We start from the raw sequence: 21,211 nt of genomic DNA, 5'->3' as shown, positions 1-21,211 counted from the left end.
AAGTGGGTACCAGCCCTGATAGGCAGCCCACGGGTTCCCATAGGAATGCCTCACCGGCACTTTAAAAAAAGCCATCCAGGGTAGGGGAGGAGGGAAGCCCTTGGTTTGATGATGTAAAAACAAAAAAACGTGCTGGTTGAAAGCATTCTGTTTACGAGTGTGTCAGTTCCGTACAGCCTTCCTGAGGGTCAGGAGTGTGGGCCCGAGAAACACAGAAAGTCAAGTGTAAACCAGTTCATTCTTCCCTTTGTTCACCCTGGTTTCTGCTCTTCATCTGTGCGTGTGTCTGTTTTCTGTGTTATTTTTCCCTCCCTCAGACATTGTGAACACTCCCAAACCCGATGAAAGAGCTATCATGACATACGTTTCCTGCTTCTACCATGCTTTCGCGGGCGCGGAGCAGGTATTTAACCCTTGTCCGTCCGGTTGCCGGGCTGCTCTTGTGCATCGGTTTTAGTTGTGTGGGCGCACGCGTGCATACCTGGGTGCGTGTTCGTGCGCTTCACATCTTACCTTGGACTCTAAGTGTCTTGTAATGACCTAATATGGCAAGTTCCAAACTGCGAATGCTTTTCTATTTAACAGCTTTACCTTTAGACAGTTCTGAAGTGTTCTTAGCTCTCTGTCTTTCTAAGATATTGCTCTTATTTCATTAATCAATGGTGGGAAACATTTGTGCTTCAGGAGAAAACAAGGGCCATGAAAATTGAGCCACACTGATTGAGCGGTGAAGGGGGACTTGGACAAGGAGAGGTGAACGCCTTTCCAGGGCCCCTTTCCCGTTCTCTGCCTGGAGATTGCCTTCACTGTTCAGTGATGTGTTCAGACATCTTGCAAGATGAATCTGAATTTAACTGAAATAGTGAAAGTCTAACAGTGTTAAAACCTCAAAAAAATTTATACTCCTTAAGATAAACAGCCTGAGGGACATCATGGGTGGGTGTCCCTCTGCTTTCCCCACGTTCCCCTGTTTCTGCTTCCCGCCCCTCCCCCTATCTCTACTTGCAGAGTCCTGAGAGATGGGGTTGGACAGAGTATGTATCATTTCTGTGATCCGTTTAAGACCATCACTGGGGGACTTCTCTGGCGGTCCAGTGGTTAGGACTCCGCGCTTCCTCTGCAGGGGGTGCGGGTTCGACCCCTGGTCGGGGAACTAAGATCCCACAAGCCGCCTGGCGGGGCCAAAAAAAAAAAAAAAAAAGACCATCACCAGCAAACAATGGTAACTGGAAATCGGCCCCTACTGGGGCTTCAGAGGCAAGGCTGGGGCCAGGCCGCAGGCCCGGACGCTGGACAGATCTCATGGTCATGGTTTAAGGCACTTGGCCACTCCCGGCTCAAGCTCCCCACAAAACAATGATCGGCAATTATTGATACCTCAGCAGCTACTCACATGGGTTAAACAAAGTATTAAAGCAGGTTCTGCCCCGTGGAAGGATCCCATCTAGCACATTCGACGTATTCATTTCAGGAATGAATACGTAGAGGCCCTCGTGAACTCAGTGCAATGACAGATATACATTCAGGACCCAGTCCTGTCTGCTTTGATTTCCAAAGGCTAATGTAACTCAGAGAGTTCTCTCTCCCTGTAGTTGTGAGGTTGGCAGGGGGCTCAGGTGGACGCCCAGGGACCGTTGTTTCCTCAACCCATCAGTTTCTGTTACTAACTTGCTTGATGTTTCACAAAGCTTGTGTTTGCGACTAATGCTATTTCCCTACAGTATATTCAGCCTGCCATGTAAGTCTGTGTGAAAACTGTCCCAAAGGTGTGAAATGACCCGTAGTGTGAAAGAGCCGTACCCTCAGGCTTACCCCACCCGAACCCAGAACCTGCACCACTTACAGCACATGCCGCCTCCCTGGTCACCCCCTGCCCTGCCACCTTCCACGTTGTGTATGCACGTCCCTGTCGACAGAGCCGTCCTGTTTACCTATTGTGTTTTACAGGCCGAGACAGCGGCTAACAGGATATGTAAGGTTCTTGCCGTGAATCAAGAGAATGAGAGGCTGATGGAAGAATATGAGAGGCTAGCGAGTGAGGTAAAGGAAACGGGTCCCCGCGGTCCTGTCCATCCCCACCCTGAGGGGGAGGCACAGAGGGTGAACACAGATTGTCAGTGTTGTTGTTGGTTTTTTTTTTTTTTTTTTTGCATTTTTCATCTCAGACAGAATAAAAGTAGGAAAGTACACTCGCTCTCAGGGGTTGTTCATCTTGCTTAATTATTGGCACAAAGGTAGTGCTGCTGGTCTTTCCAAGCATTGCAAGGCACAGAGGTAGTTTGCATGTTACAAAACGTAGAATGTGATTCCATCCTCAGTTCTGCACCTCCCCTAGATGACATTGCTTTCCTTGTTTTTTTCCTGCTTCATCGGCTACTGACATCACGTAGGGTGAGCTCCGTATTCAGAATCCCAGCTCCACGCGGTGACTCAGCATCTAAGGAACATGCCCAGTGAGACAAGGCTCAGCCTTGTGTGTGTATTTAAATATCTAGAGGGAACCTCGGGAGAGGCAGAGCCCTCCGTCCAAGACATTTGAGCATGAGTTTCCAGGATGCCTTTCTACAGCTCTTCAGCTAGATTTCTCAGTTAGAATAGCACTTTCCACGTTGCTTTTCTTTTTGTTCTTATAGCACAAATCTTAACTAAGCAGGATCTGAGTGAGGTCCACAGCCACCTTCTCTCTGGATTGAACTCAATCACAGTGACAGTGTCAGAGACCAAATAATGTTTGCTCTGACTTACTTTGGCTGATACTTGGTCTCTACTGTGCAAAGCATCAGGACACTGGGAATCAATCTTCCCAAGTAGTGGTGTGTATTAGTCCAAGCTAATGATACTGTTTATATTTCCTGCTGCTATGGGAAAATTCCATTTGGCAACATTGTTTAATGCCAGTGATCAACGTCAGGGTTGAAGTATGACCAGGACCGAAGGACAGATGCTCCTCAGTGATGATAGCCTTCCTTTTCTTACTTGGTCCTTCATTTATACCCCTCAAACAGACTATGCAGGGCCTTTGTAAGGCCTTGGTAGTAATTCAAGAGAAGGGGGCGTACTTCATCCTTGGAGTCACTGCCATTTTCACTTTCATCCTGTGGATTTCCTTGAAAGCTAGCTATTAAAATAAAATATACTTTGGCATCGAGTCAGTCCCAGATTTACGATACTTTCATCTCGTAAGTAGACCCGTAAGATTTAAGCTGATTTAAACTAGAAATACATTTTGAGTTAAACCCAGTTCTTTCCTGATTTTATTCCACCACGTGAGGTTTTTGTGTTTTCATTTGAAAGCTCCATCCAGCATTTGTCTGCTAATGTCTGGTCCCCGAGTTTCCTGTAAATGTCCCATTTTTGTAAAACATGACTCGTGCTGACTCTGAATTTTCGACCTGTGCGTGGTGTCACTGGGGCGATGGTGAGTGGCCCTGGGTGAGCACAGAAGTTTGTATTTATGCCCTCCTTCCAGTCAGGGCCGTTACAGTCACACTTCTGTAATCTCAGGAGCATTCAGTCAATCCATTCCCAATCGTTCGGTGCCTCTGTTTTTTAACTGGGGGGCAGTTTGCTGGTGCTTTCAGCAGTTTTTTTTGTGTGTGTTTTGGGAACAGCTTTTGGAATGGATTCAGCGCACGATCCCCTGGCTAGAGAACCGGACCCCTGAGAAGACCATGCAGGCCATGCAGAAGAAACTGGAGGACTTTCGGGATTACCGCCGGAAGCACAAGCCTCCCAAGGTGCAGGAGAAGTGCCAGCTGGAGATCAACTTCAACACCCTGCAGACCAAGCTGAGGATCAGCAACCGGCCGGCCTTCATGCCCTCTGAGGGCAAGATGGTGTCGGTGAGTAGCCCCCTGGCCCCGGGGGCAGCCCCCCTTTTTTTTTTTTTTTTCTCCCAAAGTCCTTCCTCTGATGGACCACTGAGAAGAGGCATTGACTATAATTTTGGCCCTGTGACCACTTCCTTCTGGCTATTTTTCTCCCTGCCGTCATGCAGTTCTCGACTCTGACTGCTCTTGGTGCCTCACACAGAACAGGCCTCTGACAAACACCTAATGATGATGGTCCCCTTCCTCTCTTCCCCGCCTCCAGGTGGACCAGCATCTAGATCACAGGCCCTCTGTTCCCTCCTGTTACCGTCTCCCCGATTCACCTTCTCCAGGGCTCAGTCCCACATTTACATCCCTCTTTGCATCATCAGTTTCTCCCGCTCTGCTGAAGCTTTCACATCCGCATAGGAAGCACTCTAGAATCTTCCAGATGAAAATGAAAACCTCCTATGACTCCACGCCTCCCTACAGCACTGGTCCTGTTTCTCGGCTCCCCTTTATGTCTAGCAGGACATCTAGAGAGAGCTCTTTATGGTACTGGTTTTTGGTCGCTCCCCATTCCTTTATGTCTTTTACTCTTCAACCTGCAGTAAGTAATCCAGCTTCCGTCCACCCTAAGACAGACTGTTCTGTTCAAAGTCAACAGCGTCCGTGTTGACAACCTAGTGGTCACTTTTACTTTCGTATTCGCTGTAGCTGTAACCATGGCCTTCTTCTTGAAACTCCTTCCACCTTTGAACTTAGCTGAGTTCCTCCCACCTGACCACCGAGTCCTTCCCGTCGCTGCTCACAGCTTTGCCTCTTCCTGTCCCCGGGCTGTAGGTGGATGGTTCGTGGGTACAGGGATGCTGACCTTCTTCTCTGTCTTGACACCTGCAGGTGACCTTATCCAGGCCCGTGTCTTTAACTACCAGCTGTAATGGCAACACCTCCCAAATTTTACATCTTCAGCTCTGATTTCTCCCCCAGTTCCAGGTTCATAGAGCTGCTTGGATGTCTCAAAACCTAACATCCAAGAGTCCTCCCGCAGTGATCTCTGTCTTAGTAAATAGCATCACCATCCCCTAAGTGACTAAAGCCCCAAACCCAGGTGTCATCACTGATCCTCCTATTCTGTCCCTTTCTCGCACCTGGTTCCTCAGCCAGTGCCACTGGCTCTGCGTCCGGATTATATCTTAAATCTGAGCAGCCCTTCAGCTGCTGTCACGTATGCTAAGCCACCAGTGTCTCTCCTTCGACCCTGCAGTAACCCTCTCACTTGCTTTTCTTGTTCTTTTTCCCCTAAAATGCATTCTCTACGTAGCAGCTGCCGTCATCTTTTAAAAACATAAATCAGAGCGTGTCTCCTTTCTTCTCAAAACCCTCCAGTGACTTCCCGAAATACTTAGAATAAGATCCAGATTCCTTACCCGGGATCCGATGTGGTCTGACCCCACGGCCACCCTGCTGACCGCATCTCTGGCTGCTCGACCCCTCACCCACTATGCGGCCGCCGCGCCTGCTGTGGTCCTTCCCCTACGTGGAGTGCACCCCCTCCTCAGGCCTTTAGCTCGTCCCCCACTTCATCCCATACCTGGCTTTTCCATCAGTGAGGTCTGGGCTCCAGTGCCACCTCTTCAGAGGGGTCTCCTCTCAGTAACCCGCCTAAAGGAACTGCCCCGACCGTGCTCTCATCAGCACCACTTGACCGTGATTTGTTTTTCCTTCAGAGTGCATCGCAATCAGAAATAGGAATTACACTTGTTGTTGAATTCCTTATTTAATGTCTTTCTCCCCCAACGATCATGAAAGCTGCACAGGGGCCCAGGGAACTTTACAGGTGCTGTTCACTCTTATATCAAAGGCTCTCACTGTGCCTGGCACGTGCGTGATGCCGGGGAAACAGTTAACGGCTGACTGAACCCGGTCGCTGAGTCAGAGCCGTTTTGGGCTGAGTCACTGTGAGGCTTCATCTTCTCGTAGCCAGAAAATTAAAGCCCCATTAGCCTTTGTCCACATCCGGAGAAGCATCAGGTTATCTGTTCGCCGATGAGAACCGTGATCTTAGTTCTAAAAGGGTGCAGTGATAATGAAGACGTTTAGAAGCCAAAACATTTGAATGGCTATTTGGGGCGGGTGTGGAGGCACAGGGGTGAGGGAAAGACAAGAAGACACAAAGGAAAACACTGTTGGACGTGGTGGAGGGGATTCGTAGAGAGGCCCAGGAGGCCAGGGCGTGACGGACGCGCCTTTGCCTGTCCCCAACCATCCCAGGACATCGCGGGCGCCTGGCAGCGGCTGGAGCAGGCGGAGAAGGGCTACGAGGAATGGCTGCTGAATGAGATCCGGAGGCTGGAGCGCGTGGAGCACCTGGCAGAGAAGTTCCGGCAGAAGGCGTCCACGCACGAAACCTGGGCTTACGGTGAGTCCACAGGATGCGGCGGGGCTCCTGGAGAATCGGGCTTGAGCTATGGACAGAGCCCCATGTGCAGTGACCACTGTCCCTGGCGCCTGTGACCCTGCGGGCAGCTGCCCTCGCCCCTCTCTCGTCTGCTGTTCTTCAGGAGGTGGGTGTGGGGAATTCCCTGGCGGTCCAGTGGTTAGCACTCGGCGCTTTCACTGCCGTGGCCCGGGTTCAATCCCTGGCTGGGGAGCTAAGATCCCGCAAGCAGCGCGGCACAGCCAAAAAAAAAAAAAAAAAAAAGAAAGAAAAACAAAAGAGGTGGGTATGAAGATGGATGTTTTTATAAAACAGGACTCACAATGCGTTCTTCCCACACTTACCTGCGTAGGTATCCGCCTCCTCCTGACTCCCCCGCTTTCTTCTATCTGATTCCACAAGCATCTGTTTATTCCCTAACTGCGGGTCAGAGAACCCTGGCGCAGACACTAGCTTCTGCTGATACAAGGTTTATTAAATGCCGCAAAGCATAATTGCCCACTTAGAAAATCTGCTTGGAAAGGAAGAACACGAGGTGTGATTTTCTATAGTCTTAACTCCTTTGTTTCACTTAGATTCATCTACTCCTTTCAGACCTTGCAGACATAACCTGTTTCCATGGCCGTGATACTATGGTCATGATATTTTTTTTTGGCTCTGCTGTTTGCTGAGGTTAAAGAACAAAACATTCACCTCAACACATGGTAATCTATTTCGAGAAAGGGCAGGGAGGTTCCCCTCATCCCTTGGGTCCCTTTTGCTGTCTTACTGCTTGATTGTCGGTGTTGCACAGCGAGACGGTTACAGGCACAGACATGCAGTTGATACTTCCCAGCTGTGGGCCTTGGATGATGCATTCTCACCTCTCAGGGCCTCAGCGTCCTCTCCAAAGTGGAATAACAATCATACCTCCCTCACAGGGTTTTGATGAAGACTTAAATGAGTTTGTATTTATAAAGTAGTAAAATTGGTATCTGGCAGATGGTAAGTGCTATGTTGTCATCATTAACTATATGAACATTTGCTTTCCATGTCTAGCTTTGTGGAATTAAATTCTTAAAGGTCATCAACCAGGGAATAAAAATGGGTCCAGTTATAACCACAGCAGTCGCTTAACTTAGGAAATATTTGTAGGGAAATAGGTGGAGTTTCGGAGAGAAATTTTTCCAATGTTACTAGATAAAAAATCACAAGCTGCATTTAACCACATTAAAAAAATAAAGCTTTCAAACAAAAAGAATTGGAGTAAAGGTTGAGCCCATGGGCAGACAAAGAGAGTACAAGTGTTTTACCTAATAATCCCAGGTAATTTCTGTGAGCTAATAATTACTAACTTAACTGAGCATCTCACGGGAAAGTCAGATACTTGTTTCTTAGGTTTATCACAGACTTGTTATTTAGAAAGTGCTCAGCGTGCTTTCTGCCCTGTATTTGTAGACACGAGCTTTCAGAACACAGAGGGACTCGGGGCCTTAGCAGAGTGACAGCCTGAATTCCAGTTGAAATGTGGCCTCTGCCTCTCGGGGCTGTCTTCCTTTCCTCCTCCTGGTTCTCTGGAATCACCCAGGACTTTGCAAAGAGGCTGAAGTGTGACAGCACTCACACTCCCTTGCTACAACCATTGCAGGCAAAGAGCAGATCTTGCTGCAGAAGGATTACGAGTCGGCGTCTCTGACCGAAGTCCGGGCTCTGCTGCGGAAGCACGAGGCATTCGAGAGCGACCTGGCGGCGCACCAGGACCGCGTGGAGCAGATCGCGGCCATCGCGCAGGAGCTCAAGTACGTGCTCTGTGTGGGTGCCAGTGCTGACATTGAGCCCTGGGTCCAAGCAAGGACTTGGTGGAGAGCTTCCCCAGGCATTCCCAGGGAAGGGCAGGGGAGCGCGCCTTTCCTGTCCTGTCCCAGATGTATCAGTAGAACCAAGCCAGAGGACCCTGTGATGGGATTGGTCCTGTTTTTTTTTTTTTTTAATTGAAATATAGTTGATTTACCGTGTTGTGTTTGTTAGTTTCAGATGTACAGCAGAGTGATTCAGTTATACATATATATATCTATTCTTTTTCAGATTCTTTTCCCTTCTAGGTCATTACAAAATACTGAGTATAGTTCTCTGTGCTATACAGTAGGTCCTTGTTGACAACCCAATCAAAAAATGGGCAGAAGATCTAAATAGACATTTCTCCAAAGAAGACATACAGATGGCCAACAGGCACATGAAAAGATGCTCAACATTGCTAATTATTAAAGAAATGCAAATCAAAACTACAATGAGGTACTAACTCATACCAGTCAGAATGGCCATCATCAAAAAGTCTACAAATAATAAATGCTGGAGAGGGTGTGGAGAAAAGGGAACCCTCCTGCACTGTTGGTGGGAATGTAATTTGGTGCAGCCACTATGGAAAACAGTACACAGGTTCCTTAAGAAACTGAAAATAGAGTTGCCATATGATCCTGCAATCCCTGGGCATATATCTGGAGAAAACTATAATTCAAAAAGATACATGTACCCCTGTGTTCATAGCAGCATTATTTATAGTAGCCAAGACATGGAAGCAACCTAAATGTCCACTGACAGATGAATGGATAAAGAAGATGTGGTACATGTATACAATGGACTACTACTCAGCCATAAAAAAGAATGAAATAATGCCATTTGCAGGAACATGGGTGGACCTAGAGATTATCATACTAAGTGAAGAAGTGAAGTAAGCCAGACAGAGAAAGACAGACATCATATGATATCACTTATACGTGGAATCTAAAAAAAAGAAAGATCCTTTTTTTTTTTTTTTTTAAAGAGTTGCACTGACTTCTGCTCTGGTGCTTTGATTGTGGTAGCGTCCCTGTGTCCTCCCATCGGGCAGCACCCCCAGCCCCCAGCACAGGCAGCTTCGTATCCAAGAGGATGAGAAACAAGTAACAGGACAGAGCACGGCTCGCAAAGGCGGCCTCACCCAGGCCTGGGTGCAGGAGACGGGACCACATTGCCCGCCCAGAAACCAAAAACAAGACACCTCTGAAGGAAGAAACATTAAGGCCCCACTTTCCTTTGTCGTCAAATAAGTGCTATTTCATTTTCATGCTTTTTATTTTATGGGAGGAGCTAGCACGAGGTTGAGCCCAGGCTGGTTTACCCAGTGGGAGTTGTAGGTCCTACTGGTCCAGGTGGTGCCTGCCTCTGGCTGTGGCCACCCTCCGGGAGAGGGGCCTCCCTGCAGTGTTTTGTTTTTTTTTTTTAAGACCCTTGCTTCCTTTTGATAAATACAGAATTTCATTCCCTACTTCTCTGTCTCTCATTATAACCACGGATATATCTGCACAATTTTTAGAGCCTGTCACATAATGATAACTTTAAACAACCAATAATAAATGTTTATTATGATATGTTACATTTTAAGACCCCCGTGTTGCTCACTCTTAACCAGAGCAAATGCCTTAATTAACAGAGACGGCCTCTTTTAAGAGTATCTTCCTATTCGGCCTTGCCTAAATATATTCTTAATTATTTGTGGTCTTCATATCTAATTTGTTCACTGTGTTTGTGGCCTTACTCTTATTTCTCATGTTTCTTGCATGTTGGCCGTTTGGCTGCTTGTTAACAATTACAAATAAAATAAGGGGGAGAAACTCAAGCAATTTAATGCTCTATCGTAGCTCCCATAAATAATTTGGAATGGTTTTAAGTGTTGCCCTTAAAATTTAAGTAATAATTTTATATTATTATTATTCTCGGTATCCTCAATGCGTATTTCTTTACACAGTCAAGAGAGGAACCACAGAATTTAAAGCTGTGCTCATCTTACTGTTATTAGTCTCCCTTTCCTTTTTACCTTTTCTAAAATAACGAACGTGTTTGTGCAGTTCTTCAAGTGCAAAAAATAAAAATAGTATGCACAGTTATGCAAACTCTAAGTCCTTGAAAGCAAGTAGGTGTAGAGCTAGTACGTATGAATTAGAGAGAAGAGGGGAAAATGTACACCCTAAAGATAACCACGGAGAGATGAGCGTTGATGTCTCCATTGTGGATCAGTAGACGGTTCCTAGGTTTTTGCTTTTGAAATCCTTCTGTTCTTTAATAGTTGCATTGTGAAGGGCCATGGCCTTTTCACTTTGTATTCAAGGCTGTGCACATTGCTGGTGTATTTTGGTTGGTTTTGGTTTTCTGGTTATAATAATAAGCACAGAATCTCAGTCCATCTCAATTAGTGAAGTGTGTGTATGTAGAAAGCTGCTCTTAAGAACTGGACAGGCTTTCATTAGGTGATAGGGAGCTTCTTACCCACTGAAATGACACTCAGGTCACAACTCAGGTCACAACTTCTTTATTCAGTAACAGAAACAGTAACATTCCATAAGGACAAGCTAATATCACTTAAGAGAAAAAAACAAGTAATAAACAACCATTGCCTTCATTTAGAGTTGGAAGAAGAAATAAACTTAACCTTCAGGGAAATGGATTTGGATGGATAGGAGGGAATTTCCTAAAAGCCTCACCTTGGACCATTTTTGAAGGAGAAGTCTCCTGAAGATGTCTTTAAACCTCCCTGAGTCTTGCTTTCATCTTCACTAAAAGGGTGATTACATTTTGTCCAGCATTCAAACTTTTTACCCCCAGAGAGAATAGGTTAACCTTCTAGTCGAGAATCTGCTTGAATGTTAAGTTCAAGTTACTTCACGTCACAAAGATCCCGTTAGGCGGTACAGTCGGGGCTGGAGAGGAAGAGGGACTACGGAGTGAGAAATCATTTTGTTCCTGCTGTCACACGAATGGCATAAGACGAGTCGGAATCTTTGTCAGAAGAGGAAGGACTGTGTCCTGCCAGGCTCTGAGTCCCGGGGCCCCTCCTGGACGTGGAGCCCTGTGCCCTTTGAGAGCAGCCAAGGACACGATGGGGTGCAAGCTGATCCCTTCCTCCCTCCCTCCCTCCCCTCATGACTCATTTGATGTTCCCATCACCGTGGCTTCAGCACAGCCCCTGGGACTGTCCTCCAGGTCAGATACTTGGCTTCATTTACAGGTACATCACCACTTAAAAATAATGCACTCCAGAGGCCTGGCTAAGAAAACGAAGGGAGAATAAAGTTAGCCTGAGGCATCGAGAAGACAGCCTTTCTCTCTGTTTAGAAATCTGTTGACCACCAAGAGTTTTACTAATTCTTCCCGTGATGTAAGGGAATAGTGATCATGTTTGCGATGGTGATGATGAACAAAACCCTGAAATACCCTGCCAGTTCCCCATCAGATCTTTTTTAAAAAAAAAATTATCATCTGTTTATTTTGAGCCCATGTCCACTTTTCTTCATGTCATCTGGGAAAGTCAGTCTTTATTTTCCCTTCTAATAGTGAACTGGACTATCACGATGCTGTGAACATAAATGATCGGTGCCAGAAAATCTGTGACCAGTGGGACAGGCTGGGAACACTCACTCAGAAGAGGAGAGAGGCCCTGGAGGTGAGTCTCCAAGCCACCTGTTGGCACGAAATCTTTTAATAGGGGCTCTTTCAATAAGTCACTGTTACTAACTTTGTTTTTCTGTGGTATGGTGTGTATAAATCGAAACAGATTACCTAGTGAAAGGAGCTTCTACAAGAGAACATGAAAAGTAGGAGAAAGAGGGAAATGGAAAGTTGGTAGTTTTGTACTGTAATTTATCCATACAGCAGTGACGCATCCTTTTGAATTAAAGAAACAAAAATCCAGTAGTAATGAGATAACGGTATAAACTCATTTTGTGTGAAGTAGTAATGGCAGTTAATTCCCCAGGGTCCTTATCTGAGAGTAAACTGAGCCATGAATGAGTCAGGAAACCAGGAGGAACGGAAGTTGAGATGTGCAAAGGGAAAATGGCAACACATGTTGAAGTAAGGAAAAATGGATATGAAACAGGATCAGGATGAATTTGGCCTTGTTCAAGTATAAGGCTTGGAGAAACAGCTGGTTTTTAGCTGAACCTAATCGTCTCTCACCACGGAAGACTCAGACGATGTGACAGAAAGAAGCAGTTAGCAGTTTTCTGAGTCTTTTCACCCTGACTCTGATGAAACTTTTAACACGCGTGATACCAAGCTTCCTGAATGCCAGCCAGCTGTTAACATATCCACCTAAAGAAAAAGGCTGAGAGAAAGGAAGGACCAGGCATATAGCAGAGACAGCTCAAATATTTTAGAACAGGAGGAAAAATGAATCTAATTATAGAAGACTTGAAGATACCAGACGCTTCCGTGCCAGCTCCCCATCCTCTCTGCCATAGGAAACGCGTAGTACCATTCTTGGTGGCTTGAAGCCTTGTGCTTTCATATGCTCAGAAAGGCAAAAAGGGTCTCTGTGTGAAATCCTGAATGCGGATGTAAGAATGTGGAACTGTAGTTCCTTCTGTCTTCTCTAGGCGACTTTTGGGAAAGGCACACTGTTGATTATAAAATCAGGAAGATACCATGAATTTTCTGTGAACCAGCACGGTTAGGGAATCAGGTCCTATAACTTACAAAGTACTGCTTTAGCTGAAAGCAAGTGCCTATATACCCTACGTGGAGTCTCAGTTTTCAAAAGAGTAGCATGTGGTAGAGTATTTTAAATACTTTCAGAACAGTGTGACTCTGGATGTTGTTAAATCCATCTCTGATGCAGAAGGCACTTCCGAGACCTGCAGGGCTCAGCCTAATCATTTGAACATCAGTTAATCTTTTGTGTACACAAGCTAATGATGAGAGGATTGTGACCATCAAAACGTCAGATAATAGTTTACTGCTCTGGAGTGCCTCTTTACATGTTCAGAGAATTTTTATGATTTAACCTATGATAACACTGGTTTCTATTTGATCTCCAGAGAACTGAGAAATTGCTGGAAACCATCGATCAGCTTCACCTGGAGTTTGCCAAGAGAGCTGCTCCTTTCAACAACTGGATGGAAGGCGCCATGGAGGATCTGCAAGATATGTTCATTGTCCACAGCATTGAGGAAATCCAGGTAACTGAAGCCAGCTCTGTGCTCTCACTGTACCAGAAATGAATTGTAATTTTAAAAACTTACAGTTCTGTTTTTGGTTTTGTTTCATTTTTTAACTTAAAAAAAAAAATGTGGTTAGAAAACCCATATTACCCTTTGGCCTTTAGCTTAAAAATGTGTATACCACTCTTTAATGCAACTAAATTAACATCAGCCAGATAATGGTGACTACATCTAAAAGGGTCTGTTCTCTAAAATGGAATGTGGAATCATATGAGCAAAATAGACATATGTTCTTGGAGTTAGTCACAGCAAGTTATGAGTTTATTGGCTGCTGAGTTAACTACTTTGCAAATGTTTGCATATTACCCTTCATTAAGATCTATAGGGTTTTGCCAGATCATAAAGCATAAGAAGCCACAAATCAGTACCCTCTGCTTCCCGCCATCCAAAATGTTCTGCTTTTGATTTTTGCTGGAGCTTCAGATTGTAAATAAGACCTCTAAGTGATCGAGTTAGGGAGGAGCGTTCCTCTCCAATAGCCAGGACCCAATATATTAGAGACCATTGTATACTGAATTTGACGTATAATGGAATATAGAGAAAATACTTTTAGATTCTTTTTTTTTCTGTAAAATAGATAGGTCATCGAAAAGAATCCAAATGTAAAGGAAATACTGAAGGTTGGGATTTGAACCCATATCTCCCTGCCAAGGAGCATTCTAGAAGGGTTTGCACCGGGGTGTAAGAGGAAAGAAATTTGTTGAACATTGCCTTTGTCTTCTGAAAGAGGCTGTGATGGTGTTTCTTGCATAGACTCTTAAGCAGAGTTTGGCAACCTAAAACCATTTATTTTTGGAATAAGTGAGATGTCTAAGTATGCCTTGGAAGCCATACTTGATGCATAAAGTAGTTTGTCTGTTTAGTGAAAGGTGTGCTAGCAGCTGATCTGTTGTAGCATCTGAACTGAGTGTTAGCTTCGCCCTGGAAGGTGGTCCATGTGGCACCTTCCTACAGCTGAGCATAAAGGGCTGCTGTCTTATACTTTAGGGTCCAAGGGTATAGGGTTGTTAAGTGGAGGTTTTATAAAGCCTGAGGGGAAGAAGTTGGTTTCTGTGGCCTTTTCTTTTGGAGAAAGGGATGTACTTCCTGGTGATCTTATAATTTTTTTTTTAATTAATTTTTATTTATTTATTTATTATTTGTTTTGGCTGTGTTGGGTCTTCGTTTCTGTGCAAGGGCTTTCTCTAGTTGCGGCGAGTGGGGGCCACTCTTCATCGCGGTGCGCGGGCCTCTCACTATCGCGGCCTCTCTTGTTGCAGAGCACAGGCTCCAGACGCACAGGCTCAGTAGTTGTGGCTCACGGGCCCAGTCGCTCCGCGGCATGTGGGATCTTCCCAGACCAGGGCTCGAACCCGTGTCCCCTGCATTAGCAGGCAGATTCTCAACCACTGCGCCAGCAGGGAAGCCCCTTCCTGGTGATCTTTAGGTATAAAGGTAGCAAATGTGAGGTTCTTTTCTTGGGCTATAGGTAAACCTGGTCATTAGAAAGGGCAGCTAATTTCTTTTTTTTTTTAAGTGTACTGGGACACAGCCACACATTTTTTTTTTTTTTTTTTTTTTTGGCCGCGTTGGGTCTTCGTTGCTGCGTGCATGGGCTTTCTCTAGTTGCGGCGAGTGGGAGTTGCTCTTCGTTGCGGTGCGCAACGGTTATAAAGTCATTTATACACGTGCTGAAGGGAACAGCAAGCCTGTAAAATTCACACTGAAGTAAGTCGGGTTTTCTCTGCTGTGTCTCTGGCTTAGAGCTTGATCACCGCCCACGAGCAGTTCAGGGCCACGCTGCCCGAGGCGGACGGCGAGCGGCAGTCCATCCTGGCCATCCAGAACGAGGTGGAGAAGGTGATCCAGAGCTACAGCATCAGGATCAGCTCGAGCAACCCCTATAGCACCGTCACCGTGGACGAGATCCGGTCCAAGTGGGACAAGGTGGGCGACTGAAGGGGGAGGGGGCGAGGCTGACGTTCTCGAAGCCGAGGTGGAGGGAAGAGGTGAACCCCTGGGGGAGTTAGAGTGGCTGCGTGACGTTGCCTCACGATCAGGGTCGTCCTTCACCCCAAATTTCACAGACGTGTTAAAAGAGAAACTGAGGCATAGTAACAATTTTAAGTGTTTGAGCAAAAATCGATTCGAATTGGGCAGCATCCAGTCTAGCAGACAGAAAGGGACTCCAAGGAGCTGAACAAAATGAAAGACTTTTATAGGCAGAAGGGAGTAGGAACAGGGAAGTTATCTGGCCAGAAAAAAGCGGATTGGTTATTGCAGAGTTACTTTCCTTTAGGGGAGGGAAGGGGTCTACCCAGATGACTGATTGACTAAGATTCCGTTTCTGGGAGAGCGGAAACTGTAATAAAGTCTTGGTCTTGTGGAGTGGGATTTAGCACTCGACTCTATTTTGGACCTGTTGTTTTTAACAGATGAAATATGTTATACTCTTAAATACCATTCAGCAGCTTCTGTGATTTGTAAGGAAAGAAAGTAGAAATGATTGTCCTTAAGGAAAACCTTATCAGTGTTGGCAAACTCAGTACAGGTTATGATACTAATACCATAAAGGAAACTACTTTTAAAACCCCAACTGAAAATTTGATGTAATCGGCTTGCCGCTAGTACTTCATTAAAGAATTTTTAGAATATGGGATAGACATGTCCCAAGTGTGTGTGAATTTTAAATGCGGGAAAATTACTTAGAAAACTGTATCTGGGGAACCAAAGGACTTCCTGCTAATTTGCTGCCTCTTATATTTTGGGAAACCGTACAGATTTAATTATAGTCCAATGGGATCATCTGAGCCTTTTTGTCTCATTCTTAAGAAAGATTTATTTTCATGTTTAAATTGAGGCACGATCATCTACGATCATCTTAGTATGCTACTACATAGTCTTTAAGAAGTCCAACACGTGCATTTGAAGTGGCTTGCTATAAAAACACACATTCAGCAATCGTTTAGTTATAAACAATGCAAAGAGGAAAAAAAAAAAACAGGTATGGGAAAGAGTGTTCACCTGAGAGACGATAATTAGTTATTGTGTTTGACCTTAAAATTAGCTCTGTTCTTCTGACAGCCAGAGTGAAAAGGGAACCGTGTTGAGCTAAGTAGTTTCCTTGAAAAAAAAGGGAAAATGTATCATTTCTTAAAGTGAGACAAACTTTTCTCTTGTCACTAAGTTATAAAGCAAAATTTGCCAGAGGGAGTTTTGTAAAAGGGACATTGAATAATAATGTCTTTAGCAGCAGTTTTGCCAACACACAGAAAAGCCTTCTTGAAGTAGCTCTTTTGTCTGCGGATTCAAAAAGAACTGAGACATAGCATTAAAGTGTAAATCACAGGGTACAAATGGAATGGAAAAGATGTAGGCAGGGTAGGATACTTTCCTGTGGTCCAACATCATATAGGACTGAGCTCCTGAAACTGGCAGGGGTTCTCAACTTTTTTGTGTCTTGGATCCACTTGGTAGTCAGGGAAGCCCGTGGATCCCTTCTGATAATAGTATCTGTAAATTCATAAAAAAATTTAAGGTTACAAAGGAAATAAATTACATTGAAATAGTTATTAAAATATATTTTATATATATATGTATAACTGAATCACTTTGCTGTACACCGGAAACTAACACAACACTGTAAATCAATAGTACTTCGATAAAAAATAAATTTTAATGAAAGGCTATATATATATATATATATATATATATATATATATATATTTAAAGTTGGGATATAGTAATGTATGTGCTTCTTTACTACCACATTTTAAACCAAGATCTAATAGCAGGTCTAATAATTGTGAGTAGTGATGAGTGTATATGATATTTTGAGAGGCAGGCAGTAACTGGTGTATATGAGAATGTCTGTGATTTCTATTGTGATAAAGTCACAGTGGATTTGGTGCCCGCATTCATAATCAAAGGAAATGCTCATTTTCCATTAGGCGTGGTGAAAAAATAAGGATGCCAGTTTTCCCTCATTCAAGTTCACAAATTCTCTTCACCCTGGACCCAGCTCCCTGCAGGGTTAGTACTGCAGGCCGAGAGCCCCTGGCTAGAGGAACGGTCAGTGTCCCTCTTGCAGACTTAGCCAGTCTTTCAGCAGGCAGTGGAGGCACTGGGTGGCAGTCGAGGCTAGACTGAGCTCTTCCTTTAGTCCCTAAAGTAGGGACCCCACTCCCCTTCCCCTCCCTCCGTCCCTCCCCTCCCCCCGCTCCCCTCCCCCTCTCTCTGCTCCCACCCCTGCCCTTCAGCCACCACCACCGATCTTGGTCCCTCCTCCTGGACCACAGCTAGCCTCTAACCCCTGTTGCCCTTGAACCCTGGCAGGTGAAGCAGCTCGTGCCCGTCCGGGACCAGTCGCTGCAGGAGGAGCTGGCCCGCCAGCATGCCAACGAGCGTCTGCGGCGCCAGTTCGCCGCACAGGCCAATGCCATTGGGCCCTGGATCCAGAGCAAGATGGAGGTGGGTTAGTGCCCTTCAGAGGGAGCCTGTCACAGCCTCCAGATCGGTCCCTGAGCTGACACGACGACCCGTCTCCACTCAGTGCCGCGAGAGCACCATCCAGCTCGCCGTGGGCCTTACTCTTGATGGCCCCTGGGCTCTTGCAGCCTGGGTGCCCATGAGCGTCAGTGCGGGGTGGGGGGCAGGGAGGGCACCTGTGCACCAAATTTGAGGCTCTTCTTGCTGCCATCCATTCATTCTGTCCTTAAGAATGGTGACGGGGCTCCTTCTCAGTTTTCAGCCTCTGCAGGACCTAGATTTTTAAACCGTCTGTCCCTAATGAGTCACAAATACTTGGCATTTTCAGAACATTCAGGGAAAAGTAATCTTTGAATGACACTGATTGCTGGGTTCATTTTATCACCAAGAACAGCCAAGAGACATTTATTGGCCTATTTATTCTTCTCCCAGCCTCCCTTTTGGTGATAAAATGTTAACTTTTTTCTTAAAGAGGAGGACATCTAAGAATCTAGGAAATTCTTCTGACCGGTGCTGAAGCATCCAGTGGTCTGAAATCGCCCTGGCAGCTGCATTCATGCAGACCGTCCCCTGGCCTCCTCCGGAAGAGGCAGCTCCAGCCCGGGGAGCCTTCTGTGTTCACTGGAAGAGGCCTAAATGGCTCCTTTCTTACCCGTCTTGCTTTGCTTTTATGGATCTTGGTGGTTGGGTTTTGTTTTTTCCCCATTCTCTAGACAGACTAGAAAGAGAGCTTGTTTCACGCTGCGGTACTCTCCTGTTTCCCACTTTATCTGAAAAAGCAAGTGTCTCTAGCTGCCGCCTAATGCCGGCATAGCATTGAAAGCAGAAGCAGGAAGGCCCCCGTAGTAACCTGAAAGGCCCCCGTAGTAACCTTGTGTTCTTCTCCTGTTCGTGCCTCCACCAGGAGATTGCCCGGAGCTCCATCCAGATCACGGGAGCCCTGGAGGACCAGATGAATCAGCTGAAGCAGTACGAGCACAACATCATTAACTACAAGAACAACATCGACAAGCTGGAAGGCGACCATCAGCTCATCCAGGAGGCCCTGGTCTTTGACAACAAGCACACTAATTACACCATGGAGGTACAGCCACCGTGCAGGCCTGCACTGCTCTGGTTTCTGGTTGTGACCACTTCACCTTCTCAGGGTGTTTTCCTCCCACCTTTGTCTCCATCGGCTCCTGTTTTGTTCTAGAAGTATGAAAAGGGATCATTAAACCTTTCCTGTCACTGTATGTGAAAAAGCTTTGTGAACTAGATCAAGCACTACATAGTTGTTAATTATCATCACCATCCTCAACAACTTTATCCTCATTATTATCACAACAAGGAATTCATTGCACTGCTTTGGAGAGACGAACCGAAATTGGACTATTAACGTTTTGGCCAGTTTGACCCAATTTGATCTTGCAAATTGGCCAGTGGGTATAGTCCAGGGCCCATCCTGCTATTTGGTAAATGCTAGTGACAAATAATACACTGTACATTGTATATTTTATCTTCACAGTGCCAGTTGTCACTGTTAGAACCCTGGTCTCACTTCTGAGTATTTCCCACTATAGAATCTCGAAAAAAGTGGAAAAGTAGAATTAAAAAAAAAAAAAGCATAGGGAAGCCCTACTTATCTCCCTTTGGGTTGACTCTCCTGTTATGAAAATGAGGAGGCAAGATTGACCTGCTGGGAGGACCTGGAGCTGATTGTTTGCTGTTTCCCTCGGTAGCACATTCGTGTGGGCTGGGAGCTGCTGCTGACGACCATTGCCAGAACCATCAACGAAGTGGAGACCCAGATCCTGATGAGAGATGCGAAGGGCATCACCCAGGAGCAGATGAATGAGTTCAGAGCCTCCTTCAACCACTTCGACAGGGTACCTCACTCCCTCTAGTTATTTGAAAGGCAACACTGGGGACATCAAAAGATGTATTTGAAATAATATTCATGCTATTATTTTAAGTTTTAATGTCCTTAAAGGTTATGGGGAAACAGGATGATTAAGGCCAAAGGAAAAGAGCCTCTGAAATGAAGTGTGCTAAGCTCTGATGTCACTCAAGGTGACACAAAGTCTAGGTTTGTGGGCTGTTTTATACAGAGCACTTAACGAATGCCTTTGTAGTTGGGGGCAACACTAGATTTGTTCTAAGTGGAAGTGTATCCTTAACAAAATGTGGTTTTGGGATTTAGGTCATTTTCTAAGTACTTAAATACAAAGCTGTAATGAACTTTTCCTAATTAACTATTTAGGTGAAGCACCTGATGAAAATTAGCCTACTCTTTTGCCATAAAATTTAATTTTCTTTTTTAATTAACAAAATTGATTCATGGAATGTTGAAGGAAAATGCACCAACAAAAGGGTGATCATATAAAAAGTTAAGTGCAGCTCTTAAAATATTATCTAGTATTTTGATTTGAATACAATTGAGTAAAACCAGTTCTTCACAAGAAAATGGCCAGTTTGCTTATCATCTAGTTAAAAGTGACTCCTAAGGCCACATTCCATTCGTTAAAAGATCCGTAACAAAGTAAGTATATTTCATTACTTTGCTCGGGGACCCGGTTTATGGTTTACAGATATCAGTTAAATGGTTCTTAAAATGCCTCTGCTCTAGACCAGCCATATTCAGGCCTATCAAAGAGTTCAGAAAGTAGACTTCTGATCAGGGAGCTGAGGCATAAATAAAGAATTACACACAGAGTAGGACATTAAAGTTAGCTTGGCTTCAGCACAACTGCACTGTACAAAACATGCTGTAACACTGACCTGACTTCCTTCAGGTTGAGTCATTTTCCTCCCGTGGAGGGAAATAATTGATCATCGTCCCTACACACATCCACCCGGGCTTATGCGAAGACAGCCCTCAATCATTTGGGCCACCTCATAGGAAAAAAAACCCCAAATTTATTTGAATCTAGGATAACGAGACTGTCTTTTGCAACCAAAGTTCAAAGGCAGACAACGCAGAACCTGCCAAGTTTAGAAGTTTAAATTAAGAATTTTTGTGTCTTGGAGGGACCCGGGCCTGAGAGTAGCTGCGGGGTAACTTTCCAGTCTGAGTCCTAGCCATGCTTTCATCTTTGGGGGAATTTTACAAGTGAGGACTGCCTGGGGCCGCGAGAGCGTGAGCATTTCTCAGAACACTTAGAGTGTGTTCGGCCATCGGTGGGTGGCAGTGGGCAGCTCCTGATGAGGTTATTTTCACTGGCACTGGGTAGTCCCTCCTGCTTTCTTGAATGTGTGGTCTCCTTTCATTTTTGACTGCTGTTTACCCTCCTTTTCTCCTTTTTCCTTTTTTTTTTTTTCAAAACTTCTATTCATCTATCTATTTATTTATGGCTGTGTTGGGTCTTCGTTTCTGTGCAAGGGCTTTCTAGTCGCGGCAAGCGGGGGCCACTCCTCATCGCGGTGCGCTGGCCTCTCATTATTGCGGCCTCTCTTGTTGCAGAGCACAGGCTCTAGACGCGCAGGCTCAGTAATTGTGGCTC

The 21,211-nt window shown here is 45.3% G+C and overlaps 1 protein-coding gene across 2 annotated transcripts in view; it reads left to right on the top strand.

Moving 5' to 3' along the window:
• ACTN2 (actinin alpha 2) overlaps window positions 1-21,211 on the top strand; it is a 74,195-nt gene that overhangs the window by 48,926 nt on the left and 4,058 nt on the right. Inside the window, exons 8-18 of one of the 2 annotated variants that reach the window (XM_082407609.1) lie at window positions 318-403; window positions 1,948-2,040; window positions 3,612-3,842; window positions 6,084-6,231; window positions 7,877-8,027; window positions 11,596-11,704; window positions 13,080-13,220; window positions 15,006-15,188; window positions 17,577-17,711; window positions 18,634-18,813; window positions 19,451-19,597. In XM_082407609.1, coding sequence (XP_082263735.1) covers window positions 318-403; window positions 1,948-2,040; window positions 3,612-3,842; window positions 6,084-6,231; window positions 7,877-8,027; window positions 11,596-11,704; window positions 13,080-13,220; window positions 15,006-15,188; window positions 17,577-17,711; window positions 18,634-18,813; window positions 19,451-19,597 — 1,604 coding nt within the window. Of the gene's footprint in view, window positions 1-317; window positions 404-1,947; window positions 2,041-3,611; window positions 3,843-6,083; window positions 6,232-7,876; window positions 8,028-8,313; window positions 11,705-13,079; window positions 13,221-15,005; window positions 15,189-17,576; window positions 17,712-18,633; window positions 18,814-19,450; window positions 19,598-21,211 lie in introns of those variants that run through there. The other variant, XM_082407610.1, reaches the window with a different exon arrangement.

This window comes from Balaenoptera borealis, assembly GCF_965194805.1.
Source record: "Balaenoptera borealis genome assembly, chromosome: 10".
NCBI lineage: Eukaryota > Metazoa > Chordata > Mammalia > Artiodactyla > Balaenopteridae > Balaenoptera > Balaenoptera borealis.
Note: the sequence above shows the minus strand (reverse complement) of the source record. Positions and strands in the feature narration are given on the sequence as shown.